The sequence below is a fragment of the Solea senegalensis genome, linkage group LG5 (genome assembly GCF_019176455.1).
Source record: "Solea senegalensis isolate Sse05_10M linkage group LG5, IFAPA_SoseM_1, whole genome shotgun sequence".
NCBI classification, from domain to species: Eukaryota; Metazoa; Chordata; class Actinopteri; order Pleuronectiformes; family Soleidae; genus Solea; species Solea senegalensis.
The window spans coordinates 27327085-27353988 of record NC_058025.1 but is presented as its reverse complement, the minus strand read 5'-3'; the positions used below and the strand labels follow the sequence as shown (position 1 = coordinate 27353988).

The 26904-nt window shown below is 41.1% G+C and overlaps 2 protein-coding genes across 2 annotated transcripts in view; one reads left to right on the top strand and one right to left on the bottom strand.

The window, feature by feature from the left end:
- Positions 1-3132: 3132 nt before the first annotated feature.
- On the bottom strand, positions 3133-5330 carry LOC122769332 (tripartite motif-containing protein 16-like). The gene has a single exon (XM_044025789.1). It carries the CDS (start codon positions 5281-5283, stop codon positions 3586-3588), a length of 1698 nt encoding a protein of 565 aa, XP_043881724.1. The 5' UTR covers positions 5284-5330; the 3' UTR covers positions 3133-3585.
- Positions 5331-8061: 2731 nt separating this feature from the next.
- The window catches only part of arid3c (AT rich interactive domain 3C (BRIGHT-like)), a 53474-nt gene continuing 34631 nt past the window's right edge, over positions 8062-26904 (top strand). The window contains exons 1-2 of the mRNA XM_044025788.1: positions 8062-8405; positions 8578-9270. Coding sequence (XP_043881723.1) covers positions 8367-8405; positions 8578-9270 — 732 coding nt within the window. The 5' untranslated portion in view covers positions 8062-8366. The remainder of the gene's footprint in view (positions 8406-8577; positions 9271-26904) is intronic.

Here is a 26904-nt window from a genome sequence, read left to right as displayed (position 1 = left end):
TTGACAGGATGGAGGGGTCAACCTCTCCGCGGCTCAGGGTGTGGGAGCTGGTCGATAACCCTTCATCTGGAACTCGTCTCGAGAGCTGCTGCTCCTCAAATCAAAATCACCAATAGCTGCTCATATTATGAGAAGATTACAAGTGTGGATGGTGTTGAAGGATAAGGAGGCAGCAGATCCAGGAGAGCAACTCTTTGTCTGGACAGCACTGAGACAATGATGTGCAATTTCTGCAATTAAATGTTACTGCATACGGGATTTATGTTGCATCTCACCAGCACATGTAAACCTCCACACAAACATTACATACGTTACATTTAAATTGACCGAGCATTAGTCAATCTCTAGTGGCATTATGAAACACTTCTACGTCCATCCTTCATCCTTTTGTCTCATCCACATGATGCAATACACAGTCACGCCTGTGGTGTCTCTGACTGACCTGCAGGTGGCAGCACTGTCCCAACAAAGAAGAAGTCAGAAATAGCTTCAAAATATGTTTGCTGCATTATCTCAGTTGTTAGGCAGCCGTTTATTACTCACTCCCCGCACCAAAGTCCATAGAGAAAGTCAATGTTTTTATCTCACAGGGAAACGGGACATTTGGTAAATCACAATGATCTATTTCACACACTAAACTGACAAGATAACATATTTTAACTTAGTGATGGAGGCACCAGTCAATCCACAACTCCTGTGTGTCATGATGTCAAATTGGCCATTTTCTACATGGACTTTGGTCCAAGATGTGAACGGTGAGTTTAATGTTGTTTAATGTTGTTTTGTCACTGAGGACAAACTCGGCAGAGGAAACACTGACATCACAAAGTAGCAACAAGTAAACAAAGAAAAGAAGATTTCAAAAAAAAGATTCATGTTGAAGTTTCAAAGAAGCGCTTGTTTTTTCGGCCAATCAGCTGCTTCTCACAGAGGAAACGCATGGCTACTTAATATGCAGCTGCTGCTGCTGCTTATTACTGTGACTGCTGCTTATTACTGTGACTGCTGCTTCAGAATGTTGAATGAAGAAGGACAAGGAAAAACACTCTGCACAAGAACAAATCGTCGTAACAAGACAGAGGCTGATCTCACTTTATGCTAATGTGTTAGCATTTAAGATAGCGGACTTTATGCTAACACTTTAGCACCTAAGCTAGCGGACGTTATGCTAACACTTTAGCACTTAAGCTAGCGGACTTACGCTCACGGTAGCATTTCATGTTGGCTGCATTGACGTCTATAGCAGTCAATGGCAGCCAATGTGCTAAGCTAGCGGACTTTCTCCGGACTTTAAACACACACAGGTGGATTATTTTGCGGGTGACAAGACCTGAGAAGAACTGTGACGACACCATGAGGCGAACACGTGACACCAGCGATGAGCATAAAACACCCAGAACCTCTCATTAACCTTCCATCTTCTTATTAGGTGAGTTTTCCTTAACGCTGTTAATCTACATTAGGTTAGTTCATGTTTGTTTGTGCTGGACGCTGTCTTTTAATAATCAATCATTATAATGAGCTAGCTCAGTATTGTTGTTTTAAAATCATGGAAACTTCGACCAGATGATTGAATTATAAAGTGTAACAGGAGCCTGTGAACATCTGTTATTAGTATGAATAATAAACCAACCGCATGTGCTCGGATAATGTGTGTGAATGACACAGCTTTGTAAGTATTGACTGTGATGCTAATGATTTAGCAACTCTCTGAGCACATCATCATCATTCAATAACACACTGAACCATCCACACCAACACGTAGACACTTAAAATGTATATGATCTTAATTGTTTTTCATTTTTATTAAATTTATATTCATGAAAATCAAATCAAAAAATCTTAGGTTCTGGGCTGCAGTTGTCTGTCTGTCTGTCTGTGAGCAATAACTCAAAAAGTAATGGATGTATTAAAATGAATTCTCATAGGGATTTAGCTAATGCCACAATAAAGATCCAGAGAAAAGACAAGGATGTAGGATTTTGAATCAGTTGTTAATCCTGCAATAATAATAATAATAATTATTATTATAATAATAATAATAATAATAATAATAATAACAATAGGTGTGTGTAGGGAAACTGAGCTTGGCTGTGTTTTCTCTACAAACATTTCTACACCTATTTTAGGTGGAAAAGTGACGACTGTGTTGTGTGAATGCACTTTCCTCCTCTGTCCAGTGTTGCTGTTGTTGTTTTTATGTATCACAGATTATTATTGACCTCCTAACTCCTAACCTAGCTCTGCTTTTCTTTACAATTTGTTCAAGTCAAGATCACACTAATGAGACTGAGCCAAGACAAACACTATATATACTGTGTATGATATTTGTTCAGGCTTTATTTTACAAATCAATCATTACATTTTATTGACTAAAATAATAACAGACTTCATTGACCAGAAGCTTATTTTATATACTGATAAGTAGAGCTGAGGCGAGTAATCAATTTATCGATTATTTATCGATTACTAAATTAATCGACAACTATTTTGATAATCGATTCATCGGTTTGAAGCTTTTTTTCATGATTAAAACAAGATTTCTAATTGTTTAAGCTTCTTAAATGTGAATATTTTCTTAATTTCTTTGCTCTGGATAACAAAGAAATCATTAATAGCGAATCATTTTGGTTTGTGGACAAAACAAGACATTTGAGAACATCATCATTTCTAGGTTTGACGAACACCGATGAGCTGATAGCTGGTAGCTACTGTTAAGTTTATTGTTGTTGGAGGCACTTTGGTTACATTTCTTCTTTTTTTTAACCTGTACCTAGGACGTGTAATATGGTTGCCTTGTGGTGACGGACGGATTTAGACAGTAACCTTTTTATGGTTAAGGTTATGGAAAATGTTTTGTTCAAGGTTTTCCAAATTAATGGAAGTCAATGCAGAGTCCTAATAAGAATCGCTGTGCAAACCTTGTATTTCTTTCTCTGTGAGGACATTGTGACTTCATAGTTTGGTTTACTTGAAGCTCTCACACTCTCACTTACTTCTAGCTCTTATTTGTACCCTAATGTTTAAATGCACTTATTGTAAGTCGCTTTGGATAAATGCGTCTGCTAAATGACATGTAATGTTGTCTGGGCCCTACAACTTTAAAGGGCTTCTTCAGGGTTGAGACCTGGTTTTAGGGAATGCATTATGTCTATAATGTGTATTCACTAATACAGTATATGTCTATAATGTGTATTCACTAATGCAGTATATAGAGGCAAGTTTGTGTGTGTGTTTGTCTATTTACATGTCATTCAGATGATAGTTCAATAAAACACCATATCCAAAATCAAACAAACATAAACAAAGCACTGATAATAACACAGAAGCATGCAGACAAAATAAGTGATTATAGAGGCTGAAGGTCTATGCTTATGGTTCAGCACTTTGTTCTATATTAAAGTGTAATTCTTTCTCCCATTGAGACCCAGGAACAAGAGATTTGAGGAATTTAAACATGAAACTGAGGAATTTTAAATTAATTTTTTGTTTGTTTGTTAATGTTATTGTTGTCGTTGCGATGAGAGCAGAGAAGTTAAAGATTTAAACACGAGTTTAACTCACGGCTCCTGAAAGAACTCCAGTCTATTTGAGTTTATAGATCTCAGCTGTGTCTCCAGGTGAAGGATAATAAAACCAAACCCCAGCATAGAGAGGCTGAGTGAATGTGGTCTGGACTCTGTGGAGCAGAGTCATGGTGTTGGAGACTCTGTAGAAGGACAGAAGACCTGCTCTGTGGTCCAGGTAAACTCCCACTCTGGAGGACAAACCACCTGAGACGTCAGCCACGATACTGTTGTGAACAAACGTACAACTCTTTTGTTTACAAACTAAAGCCCAAGATTTGTCACTGAATCCAAATCCACATTCACGTGATCTCCCTGATCTGCTGATGTTCTTGTACGTCACTGCCACGCAAACTCCTCCTCTTCCTGTCCACTCCATCTCCCAGTAACAACGTCCTGTCAGACTCTCTTTACTCATGACGCGATGACACCAACCAGTGAATCTGTCTGTGTGATGAGGATAAGACTGATCTTCCTTCATTACTGTCACTTTTCTGTCTCCCTCAGATAATAACAGACGTGTGTTTGCTGTGTTTGGATCCAGTTTGATTTCCTGTGAATATCTGAAGAGTTCAGCTCTGGTCTTTGGTTGTGGTTGTGGTCGTGTTTCTGGTTCTGGTTCTGTCAGTAAAACATCTACTTCAGCCACAGCCAGTGAGATGTTTGTCCACGTCTCGGTCAGGACGTCCTGCAGTTGACCTCTGACCTTTGCCACAGCCGCTGTCACGTCCTCAAAGTGTCTCAGAGGACGGACGGTGGACGAGTGTGTGGACGGACTGAGTGCTGACAGTGAGCGGTAGTTGAGGAGAAACTGGTTGTGGTCGTGTGTGAGTGAGAGCTGCTTCAGTTCAGCTTCTCTCTTCTTCAGCTCAGTGATCTCCTGCTGAAGCTTCTCCTCGGCGTCTGTGACTCGTCTCACTTCTGTTTCCTGCTTGGATCTGATCTGCTGCTTCACGTCAGAGCTTCTCTTCTGCAGGAGACCCATCATCTCGGTGAAGATCTTGTCTGTGTCCTCCACGGCTTTATCAGCAGAGAGAGTGAGAGTCTTCCTCTCCTGTTGAAGCACCTTCACGCCTCTGTCTCTGTCCCGGAGTCTCTGCTGGACTTCTTCTCGACTCAGATCCAGCTCTCTCTGCTTGTGCGTCCTCTCTGCTGCAGCTGAGACCGTGTCGTGGTCTTTATGTTCTTCCACAGAGCAGAGATAACAGATGCACTGCTGATCGGTGCGGCAGAACATCTTCATCACCTCGTTGTGACGAGGGCAGATGTTCTCCTGGAGGTTCTTGGACGGCTCCACCAGCTTGTGCTTCTTTAATGCAGGTGATTGATGATGAGGCTGGAGATGTTCCTCACAGTAAGAGGCCAAACAAACCAAACAGGACTTGAGAGCTTTCAGTTTCCTGCCAGTGCAGACATCACAGGCCACATCTTCAGCTCCAGCATAGCAGTGATGAGCAGGAGCAGCGTGGAGTCCAGTCTTCTTCAGCTCCTCCACTAAATCTGCTAACATGATGTTTTTTAACAGTTCAGGCCTCGAGATGAAGATCTTCCTACACTGAGGGCAGCTGTAGATCCTCTTCTGCTCCTCTGAGTCCCAGTGGTCTTTAATACAGTTCATACAGAAGCTGTGTCCACAGGTGAGAGTCACCGGATCCTTCAGTGGCTCCAAACAGATGGAACAACAGAAGGTTTCTCTCTGCAGCTGAACTCCGGCCATTTCAGCACTTTGTCACCACGACTGCCTCAGAACTGGAACCAGTTTGAGCTCTGATCTCGACAACATGTGACGCAGCAGTGGGCGGAGCCTGTGAGCTCTGGCTTTTCTCCACCTGTTGGCTCCTCCTCCTCCCATTGTCCAACTGCAGGTGTGAGGGGGAGGAAATGTGAGGTCAGTGTGACGCTCACATTTCCTGGTGTGTGTGTGGAAATTTACCATGATCAGCTGACGACATCAGATGAAAAGGTCAGGACCCACAGATAGATCGCAGGAGATTCTTTTTGTTTTATGGCTCTTTAATGTATGTAAATCATCTTTGAACATTCTTTAAAATAACTATAAGAATAAAATGTATGGAGTTGTGACTCTGACACATGCAAACCACAGGATTGATGAGATGTTGTCAATGTAAACATATTTTATTTACACTTTCATACAATTCAGTGATTCAAGATTTTTACTGGAAAAGGTAAAAAAGAAAAACAGGCATTTTCTCCCTGTGTGTGTGTGTGTGTGTGTGTGTGTGTGTGTGTGCGCGTGTGTGTGTGTGCGTGCGTGCGCATGAGAGAGAGAGAGGAGAGAAAATCAGTAGTAGTCCTCTGATCAGACACTAGGGAGCGCCGGCACACTGTGTTAGCCTATTTAATAGTATTAAAGGAAAATTAACACATTTTCTATCAAAATCAGCTTTGTATTTATTTACGTTTACATCAGCTTTTTCATCTGTTGACAGAGGTACGTGTTTATTTCTTATGTTTATCATCATCATTGTAAAACTGCTAGTTCTTTAATCTGACTCTCAGGTTGCACAGTGACTGTGGCAGCTCAGTGTCTAAAGTTAAGTCTAGTAAAAATGAGTGAGTACAGCGATTGAATGGAAAGATACATGTGACTGTATACAGGGCTGTATGTGATCTACTGAACACGGAGGAAATCAGGTCAGACAGATAGAAGTTGATTCCAATGGAAAATCAGGCAGAGATTATTTACTGCTTAATATTCCATCCATTCAATCCATTAATTTTCCTTCCTTCATTAATCCGTTAATTCATATATTCATTGTCCACAGCTTTATCCTCCACATGAGGCTGACATAGAGCAAAAGGTACAAACGTATTTGACGTGGCCTGACCGGGACAACGCTGTTATTGAGTTTGACACGAACACGGTAAACTGAGGGTCTTTCACCCTCTGTCAGCTGGGACTGGCACCAGCGACCCCGTGACCCTCAGGTGGAGGATAAAGTGGTAGACGATGGATGAATGATTTTTTTTTTTTAATCTTTATTAATCCCCTTAGGGAAATTATTTTCTGCATTTAACCCATCCTCTAGTCTACTTGGAACATTCCTAGAATTAGGAGCAGTGGGCAGCCACTGAGCTCAGGGGTACCCCAACTTGTGGGGACTTGAACCAGCAACCCTCTGGTTACAAGCCCAGTTCTCTTTCAACTAGTTAATCACCACTTATGTTGGAAATTTGGAAAACCATGAGGAAGTCTGATGTTTTTCTTTGTGAACACTTAAAAACAACAAAGAGACATCAACAGTTTTCTTTTTTAGTTTTGAAGATTTCATAAAAAGCAACAAGCTAACACAATATCGATATAAAACCTAATAGATTATGTTATCTTCATTTTATGGGTCTAGTACATTTTATTTTGAGTCAGGCCAAATATTTCCTAATTTAATTTTGTTAGTTTGTTTGTTTAACAGATTGTTCTTTAGGAAACTGATTTCTCTATTCTATATTATTATTCTGTTTGGACTTTTTGTTAGGTTTTTAGTTCTTTGTTTTCCTTGTTTCCTGTTTTATTTTGTAGTTTTCCTGTGTGTGTGTGTATACTGTGTTAACATTGACTTCCTGTCCTGGCTTCCCTCTTGATCGCCCTGATGTGATTCACCAGTGTCTGATTGTCCCTGCCTGCCCAGGTGTTTGGTCCTGTGTCAAACATTTCGGTGGAATTGTTTTCATTTGGCAGAAATTTAAGAAAGAAAAAGCACTGACTAGTTGTTTTTTTTGTTAAGTGTACACCTGGTTGTGTATCTAGTTTTTGTCATTACCCCAAGGCTACATAGTTACTCCAACACACTGAGACACAGAAGAGTGAGTTAAGGGATATTCAACTACAACATTCATAAATGGAGCTAGATTTTTACACACTGTACCTTTTTAATATTTGACTTTGTTTCTGCTCCATGTGTTTCAGCCACTTTATTCCATCACCTGCTCCTGAACAATCACACAAACTACAAACTAACAAACACCTAAGCTTCAAAGTGTCTGTCTGTTGTTGTTGTTTTTGTGCTTATTTTAACAATAAAAGGGTCAGAAAATGATCCTGTGAGTAAATGCTTTTGCCCATTTTTCCAGAATAACTTAAACTGAAATTTAAGAAAAACAAAAAGACTACAGTTGTACATGAACAGCATATTTTGTGTGTTAAATTAGAGGCACGACGGGGAACAGCAATGAATTATTAGGAACAACATAAAACAGCTGCAGTGGGAATGAAGTTAAAAATAAAGTGAACTAAAAGTAAACGAAGAACAAAAGAGCACAGCTGGAATCATTAAACGAGCAGAGAATGATGTGAACATGATTTTTTAATGACAAAGTTATGCATAAAGATTGAATATGATCTTTACCTCATATATCAGCAGGTTAACAGTGTCAGATAAAGTGGATGAATGACTGCAGGTGTAATTGTGTGCTTGTCCTCTCCTCCTTGTCTCCTCTCCTCTCCTCCTTGTCTCCTCTCCTCTCTGTGTATTGACGTGTTGCTGCTGCTGCTGCTGTTGGCACATGGTGGAGCAGAGGAGAGCAGAGGGGCTGATCTGTGGATCAGTGCAGCCTGCAGAGGTCATTCTCACTACACTTGCCACTTGTTGCCAAAGGCTGCTCGAGGCTCCTCCATTCAACACGATCCAAGTCTTCAGTGAGTGAGTGAGTGAGTGAGTGAGTGAGAGAGTGAGTGAGTGAGTGAGAGTCAGACCAACTATCGACACTTGATGTGTGCGTGCCGGCCTGGATGCGGGACTGAAACGCGAAGAAGACTCTGGTGATTGGTTTGAGAACAGAAGCATGGTTGATAACACAAGTATAGCAACTAAATCTGCTTTGGTAAGCGTTCTCTCACTTTGAAAGTGAATAATGTTCTGCACTTGACTTGTTGTTTGACACTTTGTCTTGTTTTCAATCACAAACGCTCAGAACTGTGTGTGTTTGTTTGTTTGTTTGTGTGTTTGTTTGTTGTTTTAATGTTTACCTGACCTGTGGTCGTCCCTGTCCGCAGCAAGGCTCTTTCTCGTCCGGCAGCCTTCCCCTCCAGGCTCCCTCCTCCGCCTCCTCCCACAGCAGCATCGCCTTCCCCGGCTCTCTGACCCAGCAGGCCGGCAGCGGCGGCGGCGGCGGCGGCGGCGGCATGAAGCTCGAGGCGGTCATGGAGAACCTGCAGCGGCAGCAGGCGGCGCGCCTGGCGCTGGAGGAGAAGCTCCGGCAGGCGGAGAAGGAGAAGGACCTGCGGCCGCTGGTGGAGTCCCACATACACCAGCAGGCTCTGGCTTTCCGACACTACCAGGCGGCGATGCGAGGCGCTCTGGCCGCCGGAGTTACCCACGCGTCCCCCGGCGGACTGACGCTTCCTCACATGGAGGTCCGCAGAGTGGACGGGGACCGGGACTCCTCGAGACCGGACAGCGACAAGGAGCGGACCGATACGGAGGAGCAGGAGATCCTTGATGATGAGGAGGACGATATGGAGGGCGAGGAGGAGGAGGAAGAGGAGGACGTCGGTCTGAACCACTACCAGCACCGGCTCTCCTCGCTTCAGGGAGCCGGTCATTCTCCCAAGAGCGCGCCGATGCATCTCATGGCCAGACTCCCGGCAGCCTTCGCCCCGGCCCGGCGCGCTGCTGAGTCCCCGCCGGCGCAGCTGCAGTCCCAGTCCCAGCGCCACGAGTGGACCTATGAAGAGCAGTTTAAACAGGTGAGACACGCGTTCACCCACCTTATTATGACATGATTGACATAATAAGAACAACTTTGAAGTTGTCACCGGGCGTGATTTTGTTCACCTCATTTCGTTTGAACATCTGTAGCTTTGATAAAATTGTAGTGAAAAGTAAAAAATGTTTCCAAAAACACAAAATGGTGCAAAAAGATGTCAGAAATATAAAAATGTGTTACAAAAACCCTGTGGATTAAAAAAAAAAAAAGATCATAAAGTCCTGGAATGACTGAAAGATGTCCCCCTTGTGGCACTTGGAAATAAATCACAAAGACTGTATGTTGGCGAGTCACTCACACATAGATTTTCAAGGGAAATAGATCTTGTCTCAATCAGATATCACAGCTGGCTTTATAGGCTTTAATTAGCCGTCCCAAAGTCGAGGAAAAGTCAGCAGATTTTCTTTGCTTGTGCTAAGTTTCTTCAGTTTTGGCCAGTTTTGTTGAGGTTTTCCTCATTTTAATGCGCGATAGAGTCTAAAAGTGTCTAAACTTCTAGTCAAGCAGATGATTTATTTCTTAAATCTAGATCATTTTAACCAATTTAAAAATATTTGGCTTATTTATTGTAGGGCTGTCTTTGCAGTGATTTGAAAAGATAATGATTTTCTCCTTTTGTGCGATTATCCCGATAATGTAAACCCGCGACAGTCGGCGTACAGTGAACGAGTTCTATCACAATGTGAGGTCATTTTTTGTATATTGTCCCGTCCCGAGTTGCCGCCATTGAAATATAACAGAAAATATTATCTATCATGAAAACTCATTTCACATAGGCAGGCTTGTTGGTCCCTTTATTTTGGAAATTGTGTAATCCATAAATAAATGTAATTTAGGTTGTTATAATAAATAAAAGATGAAGGTTGGAGCCCTTTAACCAGAAGATGAAGCTTTATAGCACTCATAGAAAACAGAGACGTGAATAAGGCACACGTTAACAACCTTTCCACATAGTTTGAGGCAGTTTGTACCAGAGGACTGGAGCATTTGTGCATGTATATGTGTTTATTTCTCCCCTGAGTTACATTTATTCTTATTAATGTGACCTACAACAACCAGTAATGATTTAGTAACTGTCAATGAGACCATTCTGTAGGCTGATTGTTCATAATGTATTCATAGTGCGTATGTTTCATTATACCAAACACTTATTGAAGGCATTTTATATCTATATACATGTTTACACTATATAATGAATATATATATATACATACAGCAGCAGGCAGATCCATACCCTGTGAGCGATTTGTGGATTATCTGTGTCATCTTTTATTTATGATGGATCATTTACAGACTTCCCTAAATGTGATGTGTACATTAGTGACTGCATTAGTGCTGCACATTAAAGCAAGCCGGCGAATGGAAATGCAATTTAAATAGGGGCCGAAAACCAATATAGCCTCAGTATATAGACAGACAACTATGTGTGTGGGGGATGGTGGGGGTCAGAGAAATGATTGTTTTCTTCATACATGACCACTGACTCATGGTGGATTTGTTTGTAATGGTTGTTGCAACATGTGCGTCTTTGTTGTTGGAGCGCACCGAGCGGATTTCTTTCATGACCAGTCGAGCGGCTGCACGTAGGGTACACCGATCACTGTCATTGCAAAGCCTTTAAAAAACACTTTTATTCTCACTAAGTCCAGTTTCCGGTGGCCGTGTGTGTGCGTCTTGTCCGTGTAAAAGCCGGAGACGATGCTTCAAAGATTCCTCAGGATGTGCAGTTACTGTAGGGGTCATTTGTATGTAGTCATTCAGTGTAATGGTCATGGGACAATAAAAGGATGCTTATGGCTGCTCGGCAGACAGAGTGGAGCCAGCATAGTAAGCATGCTCAAAGCTGCAAAACAAAACCACATTTGAAGGCAGTAAATGCATCTTTTGAAATAGGAACAAGATGTGGGCTAAATATAAAAAAGGCCCCACTGGGGCGGACAGCTTTTAATCTGATCTGAACCAACAAAAGAAAAAGAGAGGAGCAGTCTGGGTTTTATGGTATCTCCTGATAAAACACTTTTGATTGTCACTTCTATGCTACACAGGATTTTGTCTTCTCAAACTGAAGGAATACGGACATTAAAAATAAGGAATGGTGACGATCTGCTGGTCAAACTTTTAAAGAGCCAACAGCAGAATCAAAGAGAAATTCCTGGCGGTGATGGTAAAAAAACAGATGCTTCAAGAAGACCTGAGGCAGATGGAGAGAAGGAGAGAAGGGAGGGAGGGAGGGAGGGAGGGAGGAGTTGTTTGTTGTCGTGTAGTTTTGGCAGTGGCTCAGGAAACGCAGGGAATTGAACCTGGTGGTATTCCTGCCTGGCACACACCCAAAAAATGCTGGGATCTCCCCGTGTGCAGTGCGTATGTGTGAGGCTGTGCTGGGAGTCGGCCGCGTGCCAAACTATTACGACAGAGACAAAATTGCGTGCTGTTACACACTTGACCGTGCTTCCTCTCCAAAAACATGCATGCATTATTTAACAAGCGTGTTGGCACGGATACGCGAGCCCCGCAGCCGCTTGTATAAATGGACAAAGTAGTAAAGTGGCAGTGCTGTTCACACTCACACAACAATCATGTCATGTGATTGAGCTTTTAATCAAATATTGTGTTTTTATAGCCGTTGTTTTCAGCTCTTACAATGACAATATATACTTTGATCTTGCTTTTAATTCTGTGTCGTAATCTTGTATCATTTCAAATCTCAGTGTGAAGTTTAAGGATGTTTTGGTATTCCAAAAAAACATCTCTGCTTCTTTAGGGAAAACTGAGATGAATTATTATCCATCACTGAAAAATATAGTTATTTTGTAGGTTATAGATTTTCGTGACTTCTGTCATATTTTGACTGAAAATAATGATTATTTGCATCCCTGATAAATCTCTACATTGTTTTCCCCATGAATCAATTTGTTGTTTGGTCCATAAAATGTTGACAATGTTAATGTCAAGTTGTTTTTTTCGAAAACTTCAACGTAAACCAAAGACAAACGGACAATATTCTTATTTTACTTGTTAAACTCAGTCCCATAACTAGTGAAAATAGTTTCCAGTTAATTCAGTAAATAAATGACTGACTGCAGCCATTATTAACAGACGCTGTGTGGTCGATTTTTGAGACTGTGCTTTTTTTATTCTAGAGAATCGTGCATATTGAAGAAAACAAAACAAAATGCCCTTAAAGGTGCAAGAATTGCAGTTTCCAATTCCAAAAATGGCAGTAAAATGGAGCTGAATTTCTTAAATTCCAGTGCAGTTATTTCTTCTAACGTGCTGAAATGTAACCAAACATGTTTTGAGTTTAGTGCACAGACGTCTCCCTGAGTGAATAATGCCATGTAATGAACATGTCAGCGTATGGATCTGTGTTTCAGAGCCACTCCTTTTTGTGGATTGTACCTCTTCCAGCTTGTTTTTCCAACAACTATCGGAAAGTGGAGGAGGAGGCGGAGGAGGGGGAGGAGGGGGAGGGGGTGCTCCTCCAGCTGTACTGGTGTATGATTTCACTCCCCTCCCCCCGCCACTCAAATCATCCACACTGCAAACATATCTATCTTCACACATCACGTGGCACTTTTTTTGTTTTGCTAAGTTGATTATGGACACATTTGTAAAAACAAGCTGATAAAATATAACACGACTGTCTGTCTTTATGGCCCATGGCTGTTCATGTGTTCATGTGTTCATGTGCAATCGAGCTTCTGGTCATTTTCCCAATAACCCTCAAACTGAATGAAAAGCGTGCATTTTTACTTCACTGTTAAAGAATATAGTGATTTTTACTGATTTAGTCTCAGAGTTTTTTTTCACAATCCCACAACAACAGAGAAAGTTGGGATTTAAAAAAAAAAATACAATTGACAAAAGAAATTGGAAATCTTGTTTTAATCATGAAAAAAAAAGCTTCAAACTGATTAATCGATTATCAAAATAGTTGTGGATTCATTTAGTAATTGATTAATAATCCAGCTCTATTGGCACCAGCAGCCCCGCGACCCTCATGTGAAGGATAAAGCAGTAGAAGAAGAAACGATGACGCTGTTAATAAGACATTTGCACTGACGCGTTTACCACCTACAGCTGTTTCAAACACTGAATTCTCCAACGTGTCATATTCTTCTCTCACAAAGAAGAAATAAACTAAAGCTAAAATGACATTGCTGATTTTTATTTACATTTTTTCAGTCTAAATATACAGTGAAGCGTGATTTTTCCATCATATCGGATTTTACATTTGTTATTTGACCGATACGAGTATTGATTCATCTCGTCCTTTAAACCGCAAACATTTATTTACTCATTTATTATTATTTTTTTATTTTTTGTTATATATGAAAAATATTCAAACTTGTTTAAATTGTTTAAGAAAACGGATCAATCGATTATCAAAGTTGAGGATTAATTTAATAACCGATTCATTGAATAAGTCCTACTAATATTATAGTATGTATTTAATTCATTTTAAATGTATAGCACAGCAAATATCGTTATGAAGCTTGACTGAGAAAATGAAGTCATGATTCAAAGTCCAGATCACCAAAAACTCACAGGACACCAGAATCTGACAAGTATTATGTAGTAAATATGTGTGTGTGTGTGTGTGTGTGTGTGTGTGTGAGAACTCAGAATTAGTAAAAACAAACTGCTCATACAACACAGACAAAGCTCCCTCTGCCATAAAGTGCAGCTCTGTGGTCGTTTCCTGCAATAAAAACTGTCTCCAGATCACATTTGTCCACATGAACACATTGAGATCATGATGCTGTGTTTTTAACTCACAGCTGACCCTCGAGCTGCTGTTCCTGTGTCAAAATAACACATTTAATAACACGTTTAAACACGTTTAAACACGTTTTTATTGTTTGAATCAACAATAAAATCACTGGTTTTCTCTGTGGACTCTGGTGTGGGAGAGTGAGACGTTTACAAAGTGACACAGCGAGATAAAGTATCTCTGTAGACTTAAGCAGGCGTAGCTTTTATTGGCCGAGCCTTTTGTTCAGTGGCTGTAATCAGTGTTTCCTTGTGCTCCTGCTGCCACACGAGCGTCTACAACCGCACGGCAAAAAAAGCATCACTCACTGATATTTATAGAATTGATTCATTTAGAAATATCGATCATAAAAAAAACTAGCTATAGGGCTGTGATTTCCTTCACTGGAGTTTAATAGTGAAATAAACTGAAGCAAATAAGTTAACATGCTTTAAAATGCGTGCAGCAGGCGGCGTCGGGAACCGTGATGAAGTGTGACGTGACACGTGCTGCAGAGTCGGAAACCTCTGGTTCAGTCCTGCATGTTTATCCAGTGTTTTGTGGCTTTATCCACTTCTTGAAAAACAATCAGGCCTCCAATCTGACCCCTCCCCCTTTAGCCCCACAACACCCACTTTAATGTGACCATAAAACCTGGCAGGGAGACCTGCTGCAGAGAGTGAGCAGCAGCAGCAGCAGCAGAGAGTGAGCAGCAGCAGCAGCAGCAGCAGCAGAGAGTGAGCGGGGGCCCCGGGCCTCCTGTTAGGGATCTCTGGCTCCACTTATTCATCGAACAGCTGCGGCGCGGCTTTTTTAAAATGTGCTCCGTCACTGGAAATGCTTTAATGGCATTCCTGGATTCTTTCACTGCGTGTCATTACAGTTATATGGTGAGCAGGCTCTTGGAGGGGAGGGCGGAGGTCCTGGGGGGGGGATTGACTTCAAGGCTGCACAGTGGGACTGAATGATTTTGGGGAAAATATCTAGTTGTGATATTTTTAAGTGAAGTTTTGACAGATGTTTTGAGTTGACTAACAGAAGTCACATATGAACCCAAACACAACCTCTGCAGCCTTCGTTAGTTGTTAACTGCGTTGTCTCAAATTGCAAAGCTGATGAATGAATCGATTAGAAAACGCTTGTGTTTGGATTCCGGCTGCGTCCACACTCGTCTGCATCTGTTTAAGAAAGCCGTCCACACTAACGCGACGTTTTAGAGCCATTAAAAAGTGAGAAGCTGAAAAAGAAAATAAACAGACACCTTTGGAAAAATGATGCAGTTACTTTCTGACATGAGGAGAGAATCAACTTCCTGTTTCCATCGTCATTAGTATGTCACGTGAACTTGGACTTCTTCTGAAACCCTGATTTTAAATGAGAACCTAATCGTATGGATGAAGCCTCAGTACTGATATCACAACTATATTAACTAGCAGGTAACACGTGTAACCACTCCATGTTTATATCTACCCCGGTTATAATACCCATCAAATGTTGTTTATTTGTTAATGTACAACTTAATCAGAGTTAACACAGACACAACAAACTCCTTCAGTGTTTTAATCCTGACAAAACACAGACTAGACCATGCAGTCCAGACTCAGGACCACACACACACACACACACACACACACACACACACACACACACAGAGAGCATGTAATCTAACCATTGTTTGATTAAACATTGCTTTACGCCTGTTAACCCCTCACACTACGGGATCATTAGGCCAGATTATCTGTTGGAAGAACCAGATCAGGACCCAAATCTGGCCAATTAATCCTCTAGTGTGGGGCAGAGTTTAGGGATTAGACACTCAGGTGGTCTAAATCTGACTCAGATTAAGCTTTATTGTTGGATATGGATATGCCTTTAATTTGGCAGTCTATAGAAATGTGTGTTGTTTAAATATCAATGTTAGGTTTATGGTTTTATGATTCCCTCGATGCATTTACGGTCATTTTAACACTTTTTAAATATTAAAACATCATCTTTCCACCTGGTGCATACACGGTGCCTGAGTGACAGTATGATGGGATGTTTCTCCTTTTTTCACTCTCCCACGCTGCGTTCAGGAAACCTGGGAGTCTGCAGTTAAACTCTGCCATTGAGAAAGACTTGGCTCCTCTCTTTTCATTAAACAGAGGCAGGGTCAGCTTGTTCAAACACCCTCCCCACTCCTCAATGTGGGTGTTACTTTTTAATCGCAGCAGTCTGGAATTTCTGCAGCTGCTTGCAAAAGCCCCTCTATTTACGAGATCCGACTGTTAGGCAAACATTGCCTCACCGCTGCTTTTTCCATCCCTGCCATTGTTGTAGAGGCCCTTCACACTTATCATGGTCTCTCATGGTATTATCTTCTAAATAAAGTGTAGATTGTTGGATGATGGATAGAATTTGCGGCGTGCCAGCGCTGACGGGCCCTTAAAGGTTGACTTATTAGCTTTTTGAGCGCTTAACGAGGGCACAGCGTCGCTGGCATGAAATGAGAGAAACAATAATGTGGGGAACAGACTTAGAAAAGATGAAATGACGTGTAGTTTTTTTCAGATATGACGTCTGTGTGTCGTCTCAGAACATTTATATTCATAAGTTACTTATTTAGTTTTCTTCAGTTTGACAGATATCGTGATGTATCGCTGCATCATTGACTTGTAATATATTGATTATCACAGAATCCGCAGACCGCGTCTCGTGTCACGATCACATTACCTCTGACACAGGTGTTTGTCAGAGGTAATGTCCTCGAGAAGGACAATAGAAGAGTAAACAAATGCTCCATTTAAATAAAACTCACGGATCTCACTCTGCATTTAAAGACAATATTATGGTATGGTGACCTGCAGATACTGTTGAGGAGGAGTTGGTGGCATTGACCTGTTCTTGTTTTTTGTCACATTGGTCAGAACAAACAGTTTCAGGAATTCTTAGAAAACTCGTTTTTTTTCTGAAAAAAACAAACAAACGAATACCTGGCGTTTTTCTTCTTTTGGTTAAAATGTGGCTAAAACCTATTTGATTTAAAAAAGTATTGACAGCAGATGAAAGGACTGAATGTCATGACACACACACAGAGATAACAAACGTCACTGATTCTTCAATAAACGTGACCTTCAGCCTCATTTGCATTCACTATAACGTCCATTCAGCATTTTCTTTTTCGGACCGAGCATTCGTGCGTGTGTAATCAAAATGTGTGCAGACATCATGAGTCGCTGCTGCGCGTCAACAAGATTGAGTAATCATTGACAGACGAACGGCAAGCGAGCAGATTAGAGAGCTGCTATAAAAGTCTGACTTTATGTGTCAAGGTCTCGCCAGTGTCATGGAGGGCCGCCAACATGGCCGCCAGTGGGGACACGTCTCAGAATCACAAGAACATGGAGGAAATCAGCGTTTTGAAGTCTGAAACAGGAGCTGCTGCTCCATGAACGCCTCATTTGTTACTCGTTTGTGTAACTTTGGTCGTTCTCAGTGAAGAAAGTCACAAAATAACACAGTGAAACTTTCTGACTTTGGTGCAGGACAGTGTTTGATTACAAACTTCCTTGCACTGGTTTTTATTATATCATATTCATTTGGATCTTTGCACAAATCGGCTAATATTTGACACTTTATTATAATATTTAATATAGGGTTTAAAGCATTTATCAATTATTAATCGATTACTAAATGAATCGTCAACTATTTTGATAATTGTTGATAAGTTAAAACAAGTTTTCCGGGTTTTCAGCTTCTTAAATGTGCATATTTTCTGGTTTCTTTGCTCCATAAAACAAAGAAATCATTGAAACTGAATCTAAAACTAATTCATGTAAATCACATTCATTAGTTTTTATGAGCTGTCCAGTTGGACGTCCAGGCCTTGAATGGCAGCGTGTCCCTCCGACGCTCTCCTGCTGCTGCTCCACCTCCGTGACTTCGGCGTGACGTCAAAGTGACATCAATCTTTTGCAAGTTATATTTGTTGAAAGCTGCTAAAAATAGAAATATGACGTGAAATTTCAAAGATGTTGGTAAAGTGTGTGTGCAGTAGATCTGGAGTTTGGTTTGATTGGTGCGACTGAATTATAATGATTTTAAATGTGTGTGTGTGTGTGTGTGTGTGGGGTGCTTACGTTACACACCCTCGCCGTGGCCCCCGTCCAAATCCGGCTAATTCATGTGTGTGTGTGTTAGTGACTCTAGGCCCTGAATACAGCGTCTCCTCTGAATATTCAGCAGCCTGGAAACGTATTATTAGAGCAACACGTGTTCAGTGGACAGAACTGAAATGAATAGATCTGCTTTTTCGATGGTGAACTGCGGAGCGTTCATTTGAAACCTGTGAGGCAGTGAAATGTGACGCGCTCGTCTGTCTGTCTGTCTGTGTGTGTGTGTGTGTGTGTGTGTGTGTGTGTGTGTGTGTGTGTGTGTGTGTGTGTGTGTGTGTGTGTGTGTGTGTGTGTGTGGCTGCTAGCTGAGAGAGAGAGACACACACACACACACACACACACACACACACACACACACACACCAGTTGCATCTGTTGTAGCTCCTGTCATAGATTAATGTGTTTGTGCAGGTGTGTGTGTCTGCATGAGTGTGTGCACATAATACATGCCGTTACATTCCTGATGGAGCCTGAGAGGCCTCTCTGTATCAGTGGTCTGCCACACACACACACACACACACACACACACACACACACACACACACACGTCAGATAGCGAAGCAGCTTAGCCGCCTGGTCTCAGTGTCTGTGCTGTGGCTCCAGATTGAGGGTAATCTGGACGTGCACAGGTCAATGGGCCACAGCATTCAGGTGTAACATAAGTTAATTAACCTCTCAGTTAATCCTGCTCACTGAGGACTTGATTTTCATAATTCCCCACACCGTAACCTGACATCTGGCCTGTCTGTCTCTCTCTCTCTCTGTGTCTCTCTCTCTCTGTCTCTGGTGGACAGTGGTGTCATGAGCCTGTGGAGGCAAACTGACCTTGAATCAGAGGTGGCAGAGGTCGTCTATTCTCTGATGCATCGCGATTCTCTCTTAAACGATTATGTATCGAGTCTAAAAATGAAAAATAAATGAAGAAAAACTGTGTTTTGACGTACGCTGTGTTCAGTTGAATCAGTGTTTGAAAGAGGGAAAGCTCATTTTACATAAAGACTAACGATTATTTGCATAATTGATTAATCTGACGATGACTTTCTGGATTAATCTAGTAATCGTTGGGTTCATAGTGTCAGAACATTTTGAAAAATGTTTATTAGTGTTTTACGAACCTGGAAATGACGACGTTATCAAATGTCTTGTTTTGTCCTTGAGCAAATAAACCAGAAAACATTCCCATTTCATTAGATTATCAATAGTTGATGATTCTTTTAGTAATTGATTAATAATCCATTCATTGCGTAATTGTTTCGGTTGCTGAGAAAACATGAAGCCAATGGAAGTAAATACAATTCAGTATTTAATTATGTTTCTTCTTCTTCTTCTTATTATTATTATTATTATTATGTTTAAATAAAGCATTAAGATTCAATTATGAAATCACTTCAGAACCGAGGATGAATTTATTATTAATGTTTTATGTCTTAACATTGACTAACATGTGCTTTCTATAATGCCACTGTCTACTGATGTGTAGTCATGTATAACAATAAGTACGATGAAGTCAGAACCATTTTCAGTTGATTTTAGTTCAGTGAATGATCTTGCACATACACAACCTCTCGCCCGTTCTCAGGAATTTCTGCATTTGATTTTTATTAATGAACATTTGAGTGGATTTTCCCCAAATCTCATCATTTTCTGACAAAATCTGACTTGAAAACTGATGAGTTCTGATACTGAGTGATATCACAGCCTGTTTTCTGTCATAGGGGAGTCAAGTTAAACAACCTGTCGACAAGTTAACAGCTGCAGAGAGAAAAAGAAGAAGATATCATCAGTAGATACTCACTTATGTTTACAGCTCAATTCATTACTTAATTAAATAAATACTGCGCAATAGCTTTTTTCATGTGTGTGAGACTCTGTCACTTAACATGGAATAAAACAGCTGATGTTGGACGTATACAGAGGCCTGTAGACGCCGTCATGTTAAACCTCCATCAGCTGCGTTCACACAGGCTCATTTCATTTGATAGACTTCATAATATGAGTTCTGTAACTTTTTTTTAATCCTAATTTTATAATAAAATTCCAGGAGATTTTGACGATCCCAAATCGTTCCTTCTTGTCCTCAACGTTGACGGGACAAATAACACCTGCGGATGTGAGACTCGTCTCTGCTGTCAGACAGACATAATTAAGTGCTTCCTATAAATGTCCTCAGTCGGGCAGAAGCAGCGAGCATGCTGGGACATTCAAAGCTCTGATTCAGGAGGTCAGTAACTGTTCCCCGTCACTAATCCCTGTCTTCCCCCTACAAACACACCCGCTATCTAAGATGCCAGCACACTGATAGACCCCGCCCCCCACACACCCACACACACACACACACACACACACACACACACACACACACACACACATTTTGGCTGTGAGTGACAGGGTGACATCCACCTAACAATAGGTGCTGCTCATGTTTCCTGCTCTCATCTCACACCGCTGCTGCTGCTGCTGCTGCTGCTGCTGCTGCTGCTGCTGCTGCTGCTGCTGCTGCTGCTGCTGCTGCTGCTGCTGCTGCTGCTGCTCACAGGAAAGACAATCCCCTCTGTGGCTGATAGAGAAGTGTGAGGTGACACTGGACTGAGAGAGCTTCTCCAGTCTGTCCACTCATCAAGACGAGCCATAAACTGGAGGCAGGGCCTAGTGTCGGGTTACAGGTCACTGACAAAGGTGCAGCTACCTCAGCACTACTGCGCCAGCTTTTCATGCTCGTTCAGTGGGATTATATCCAAGTCTGGATGCACGGAACCAAACCAAAGAAGAAGAAGAAGAAGAAGAAGAAGAAGAAGAAGAGAGCGATGCTACTGCTCACTCACACACGTGTGGGTTATACTCCACATGTGGATCCAAAGCCTGCGTGTTTGCTTGTATTCAGAAGTATATCCATATTTGTTTGGTTTATTCTAATTCTACTGTGAGGAATTTGAAAATGCTAACACAATCGGCTAGTAAATCAGTAGCTTGTTCAGCCACTCCCCATCGTCCCCATCGTCGCCCAATGATGACGAATCTAGTGATTTGCACCAGGAAAGGAAAATGATCTTTATTGTCATTGACAAAGACAAATGTTGTAGCAGAAGCTGCGAGTGACGCTCCGTGATACAAATGAGCTCATGTTTCCAAACCAAAGGCTCATTTTCTACTTGACAAAAAAACGCAGTGACACCCACGAACATGTGGCTTCTGACAATGGAAATGGATCCAGTTGGTTTTCAGTCCCAGGTTCAAATGATTCAAATAGAAAAACAGCAAAAATATTTCATTTTACACGTCGGTACGTCGGTGAAATCTTGATCCAGACGATGGACAGAACTTTACCGTCTTACACAAACATGACAAAATGATCTGGTAACGTGTCACTGGATCAGATACAAACACTCTTCTGTTTTTTTACACCATCACAAGAGAAAGTGACATCATCAGTAGACTGATTGTGGTGATTTACAGGACGCTGCTAACGGTAACATCACCATCTTCTATGTTTAGAGGCAAACTCCTCTACTTAGATTTACCCACATTTAAAAATACCTTCACATGTGAGTGTAAATGACAGCTGGTGCATGGCCGTGTGTTTGGTCTTGTTGTTGTAGAGAAGGTTTGTGCATTTCTGTGTGTGGGGAAACAGGAGCGTCACGATGTCAAACCTTTTCGACTGTAAAGCTGTTCAACATTCTTCGCTGTTTAAAAGATATTTTTACAGTCTGTGCATAGTGAAGCAAACAACATATACACAAGAATTTGACATTTTGAAGACGTTACACTGAGACGGTGTTGGAGTTAGAATGACTTTTGGTTGGGAGTCAGACAGAGTCAAACTAAACTAAACTAAACCAAACTAAACTAAACTGTGCAGACACGCGTCAGGAAATGAGATGTGACGGACGCTGAGTAATTACCTGCAGGTGTTAATGATCTGCTCTGTCTGTCAAATGGAGTTGTATCCCACACACACAAGTGGACAGTGAAGCAGTCAGAACATCATGTTAGAACATGTTTCTTTATGAAAGGGTTTTCAGAATAATAAAATGATTTATTTTGTTTTATCAGCTGAGATCTCGCAGTGAATTCCTGCTCATGACATTAAACTCAGCCTCGACACAGGTGTGTTGATGTGTAACCGTGACAACCGTCACAATAATGAATGTGCGACCTGACCGTCATACATGGACGACTGCAGTGTTTTTCCACAGGTGATCAAAGTGACATCAGTCCACACACACACACACACACACACACACCTGCAGAGCGATGTGTCTCTAAACAAACACACAACTGAAGCCTCGTCTACGTCCTGTGTCTCTAATGGTCATTTCTGTGTTGGATCATGTTTGACACTTAATGTCGCCATTAAAGCCCATTTATACTACGTGTGTCTGCATCAGTGGGTCTTCAGACACTCTGCAAACCTCTCACTCTCCTGCACCAAAGTCCATAGAGAAAGTTTGTCTGCTGCAGCAATCATGAAGTTCATATTATGTTTTATTTTTGTGACTTCACTTAAGTGACACTTTCCAAACGTGGCAGTGGTTGACCAGCAGCTCCAGTTCTGCTGTGAGCTAAAAACGCTGATTTTCATATGGAGACTACAACTGTATCTGTGTGTGTGTGTGTGTGTGTGTGTGTGTGTGTGTGGCCAAATGTGATCTGGTGACAGGTTTTATTGCAGGAAACGACCACAGATGTGGTTCCAGATTGACACTCAGGATATCAGAGAAATGCTGTTACATGATCAACCTTTCATTGCTTTGTGTCGCGAGTGTTTTTCTAATGTCAATCTTTGCTATAACCTCATGATCGTAGCCTCAGACTCAGGTCGACACTGGCACATCAGAAACAACGGCGACTACTTGATGCTCAAACACATTTACCATGAAGTTAGCATGAGAAACACACTTTGTCCACAGGGTCAGGGAAGCGATCGGTAAAATAAGGATTAAGTGCAGCAAAGTTGGTAAAGTTCCCGACGTGTTTATGGATTCCTCAGTGTGAAAAAAGGAAACTGTTTGACTTCCTGTCTTTGTTTCCTTTAGGAGAGATTGCTTGAGAAAACACGTTGTACAAACAGAGGAAGGCTAACAGCACAGCAAGAGGAGCTTTAATTCATAGTGAGCTTTGGCTTCGTCCTTGTTAATAACATTAGAATTACATTTCGACACAAGCACTTAGAACTATATTATTCCATTGAGAAATCTCTCAAGTGATAATATGAAGCTGTTGAATGCCTTAAAGTTAACGTCTGCTTATATATAAACTGTATCTCTCTATCTGGCCTCAGTTAGACTGATGTTAAAGGGTTAAAGGGAAAGCTGCAGTATAATAAATTCATGCCTGCTTCAAGTACACTTCAACAGTTCACTCTCCTGCACCAAAGTCTATAGAGAGAATCAGCAGCGTTACATTGTGTCATTTTGTGTTCACCTGAATAACATCAACTTATCCAAATATTATTATATACATACATAGTAAAACATACACAGTATTTCACGATATAACGAGATATAAATGCTACACTTTCTGGGACAAAGACCTAATGAATCATTTCGATCCGTTAATAAACGACTCGCGTGACGTTATGGACGAGCTGAAGTGAAAGAATGTGCTGTGTCATGTAACCAGACAGAAGTTCACTCTTTATTGTTTTAATGCGATGGCAGCGAACAGAAGCCGGTGGGTGTGTCTCTGTGTCTTTAAGAGCAGGGCTGTGCCGTGTAACACGATCCCCGTTAATCAGCGTCGACTCCTGTGAAATCTAACATGAGCTCGCTGACACTTTGTTTCTGTTTGGCATGAGCGGCGTTCGAAGGCCTCTGACCTACTTGCAAGCTTGTGCCCATCACGACGCTGCTTAGCAGAGATCACCGAGGGATCAACTTCAGATTAAAACAACTGATTTGTGCACATGACGCTGTGGCCATTTATGTGACCGCTCTGGAAAAAAAAACAAGGAAACAGCCAAATAAATGACGACTCACTGAAGCTGCAGGAGGAGTCATCACTGCTGACAGCAGGCGATTTATACATGAAGGTCTTCTACATCATGTTGTTGTTGTTGTTGTTGTTGTTGTTGTTGTTGTCGTCCATATGGTTTTTATCACCTCATGGCAGATTATCAGCTTTCCATACTAATCCAACATCCCATTTCAGGGGGCTAAAGCCCCACAGGTGACTACACTGAACCTGTTGCAGCTCAGGAGGAACTGGGATTATTTGCATGATTAGAATTTACATGCGTGTATGTTCTCATTTACTCAACTGAACCATTTCCAACTAAATTGATGAAAACTTCCTTTTCTGCATGTTATTTGAAACACATCAATCGGAACAAACCCTGTTTTTAGGACTCAGCGTGTTTATAATCTCAGCTCGTGTCGCTCAAACGCGCTCGTCTTCCTCTTCCTCGTCTGCTGCTAACATTTTAATCAGATTATCATAACCTAATTCATTCAATAGATTGCTGCAAATCACACCATCAATCAAGTCACACAAAACAAGAGCTGCATGGCAGGAAGTCGCCGACCCAAACCATCATTATTTAACCTGCATTACAAAAACAACACGGCCTAAGGTAACGTGCTGTGACAGGCAGGTACTGATGGAAACACTCATGACACTAAATACAAGAGAAGAGGAGGAGGAGGAGGAGGAGGAGGAGAGTGGACGTGGATAAGCAGGGGTGGGGGATGGGGTGAGCAGAGTGGGGGAGCCATGGTAAATTTATGGCTCAAAGTGCCACATCATCACACAGAGCTGGTATTTCCTGCCCGGACTCCAGGCAGCTCGGCTCAGGCCAGCGTTGTGTAAGCAGATGGTCAAGATACTACAAATACTGTCCGCGCACACACACGCACGCACGCACGCACGCACACACACACACACACACACACACACTTCCATAGAAAAGTGTTCTCCTAACCCTAGCACTTTTTTTAAAATCATTTTAAAATAAATAATACAAATGTAATAATCTGCGTGTCATTATGTTAAACATCTTTCATGAATGCTCTTTTAGTGATTGCTCTCATTTTCTGATTTATCATCTCTCTCAATAATAGATCATTTTGTGTGTGCGTGCAGTTTTTAAGTAATTGTTTATTATAGTACCCTCCCCCTCCCCTGTTTAACTTCATTTTAAAGACTTTATAGCACTTATAATAATCCCAGTAGAGTTATATACTTTATATGAGATTAAGACATTTTAACTACAGCTCAACTTTGTTTATTTTTATTATTAAGTGTGATTGTTTTTCTATTCTTTTTTCAATTAGGGCCAAAACTAAGGATTATTTTCATAATCGCTTGATCTGTCAATTATTCTCTCGATTAATGGAATAAACGTTTGGTCGGTTAAATGTGGATCAGTATTTACCAAACCTGGAAATGAATCTCAAAAAATGATTCAGTGGTAATGATGTTATTTATTTATTTATTTACATGAAGCAAAGTAACCAGAACATATTCACAGTTAAGAAACTTAATAAAAACACTGATTATCAAAATAGATCATTTAGAAATGAATGAACAATGAATGAATTGAGTAAATGTTTCAGACTAATCTCAGTCTCATTATTGTAAGGATATGGAATTAAAACCAAAATGCTGAGTGAATTGTTCTTAAATCATTCTGAGCTCCATGATGAACCTTTATTTATATCTGACTTGTGTATGAGTGTGCGTCATGAAGGAGACTGGGAACAGTTCCTCTGTTCCAACTATGTTCACTTTTATTTTTATGTCCTTTTTCATTCCATTTAGCCAAATCTGCTGCGTTCTGTAATTTATTTTATTCAACCAGGAATGTTACAGAATATATAATAATATTATTATTATTATTAGTGTTCTGGCTGCAGAACATATAGATTTTAGACGGCACAAGGTTATAAATGTTCAAACGTACAGAACACTATCTATATATGTATATATATATGTATCTATGTATATATATGTATATAGATGTATGTATACATATGTATGCAATAGGAATATTCTGTCCTGGCACCAAAGACAGTAACTACGTGATGTAGGCGTGACGATATGATGCACGAGAGCAGAATGTGACAGCGTTAGACCGTAAACATAAATAAATGCAGCAAAAATCTTGTTTTTGGCCTCAAACGACAGAGACTTGATCGTTAAATAAAAAACAGTTTAAGTTTCTGTGAGATTTATTTATATTTAGCTGTGACAGTGTGAGACGATGAACATCTGCGTATGACTCACAGAATGAACACATGAATTTTGAGCACAGTGAGACAGTGTCGTGTGACTGTGACATCCAGTGTCTGCAGAGCAAACAGTCCTTACAGTGTGTGTGTGTGTGTGTGTGTGTGTGTGTGTGTGTGTGTGTGTGTACAGGAAGATTAGTTTTGGGAAAGGTCAATAACACAGTGTCATAAAGGTTAAATGAAATGCTATAACCAGCCTCCTGTAAGTGCTAGTGTGTGTGTGTGTGTGTGTGTGTGTGTGTGTGCGTGTGTGTCTGTGTGTGTGTGTGTGTTTCCTCATGAGGCAAAACCTTGTTTTTAAACTGGTGAAGTTTAGGGCTGAGATTAGAAGTGTGGTTAGGTTTAGGTTAAGATTAGCCTTTGTTGTGGCTGTGTGTGTGTGTGTGTGTGTGTGTGTGTGTGTGTGTGCGTGTGTGCGCGCTCACTAGGGTGGATGTTTGTTGACTGCCCTATAAAAACAAAGGTATCATGGGAATGGCA

Excerpts from the sequence above, each read along its gene's own strand:
- LOC122769332 (XM_044025789.1), bottom strand. The coding sequence starts at position 5,283 with ATGGCCGGAGTTCAGCTGCAGAGAGAAACCTTCTGTTGTTCCATCTGT.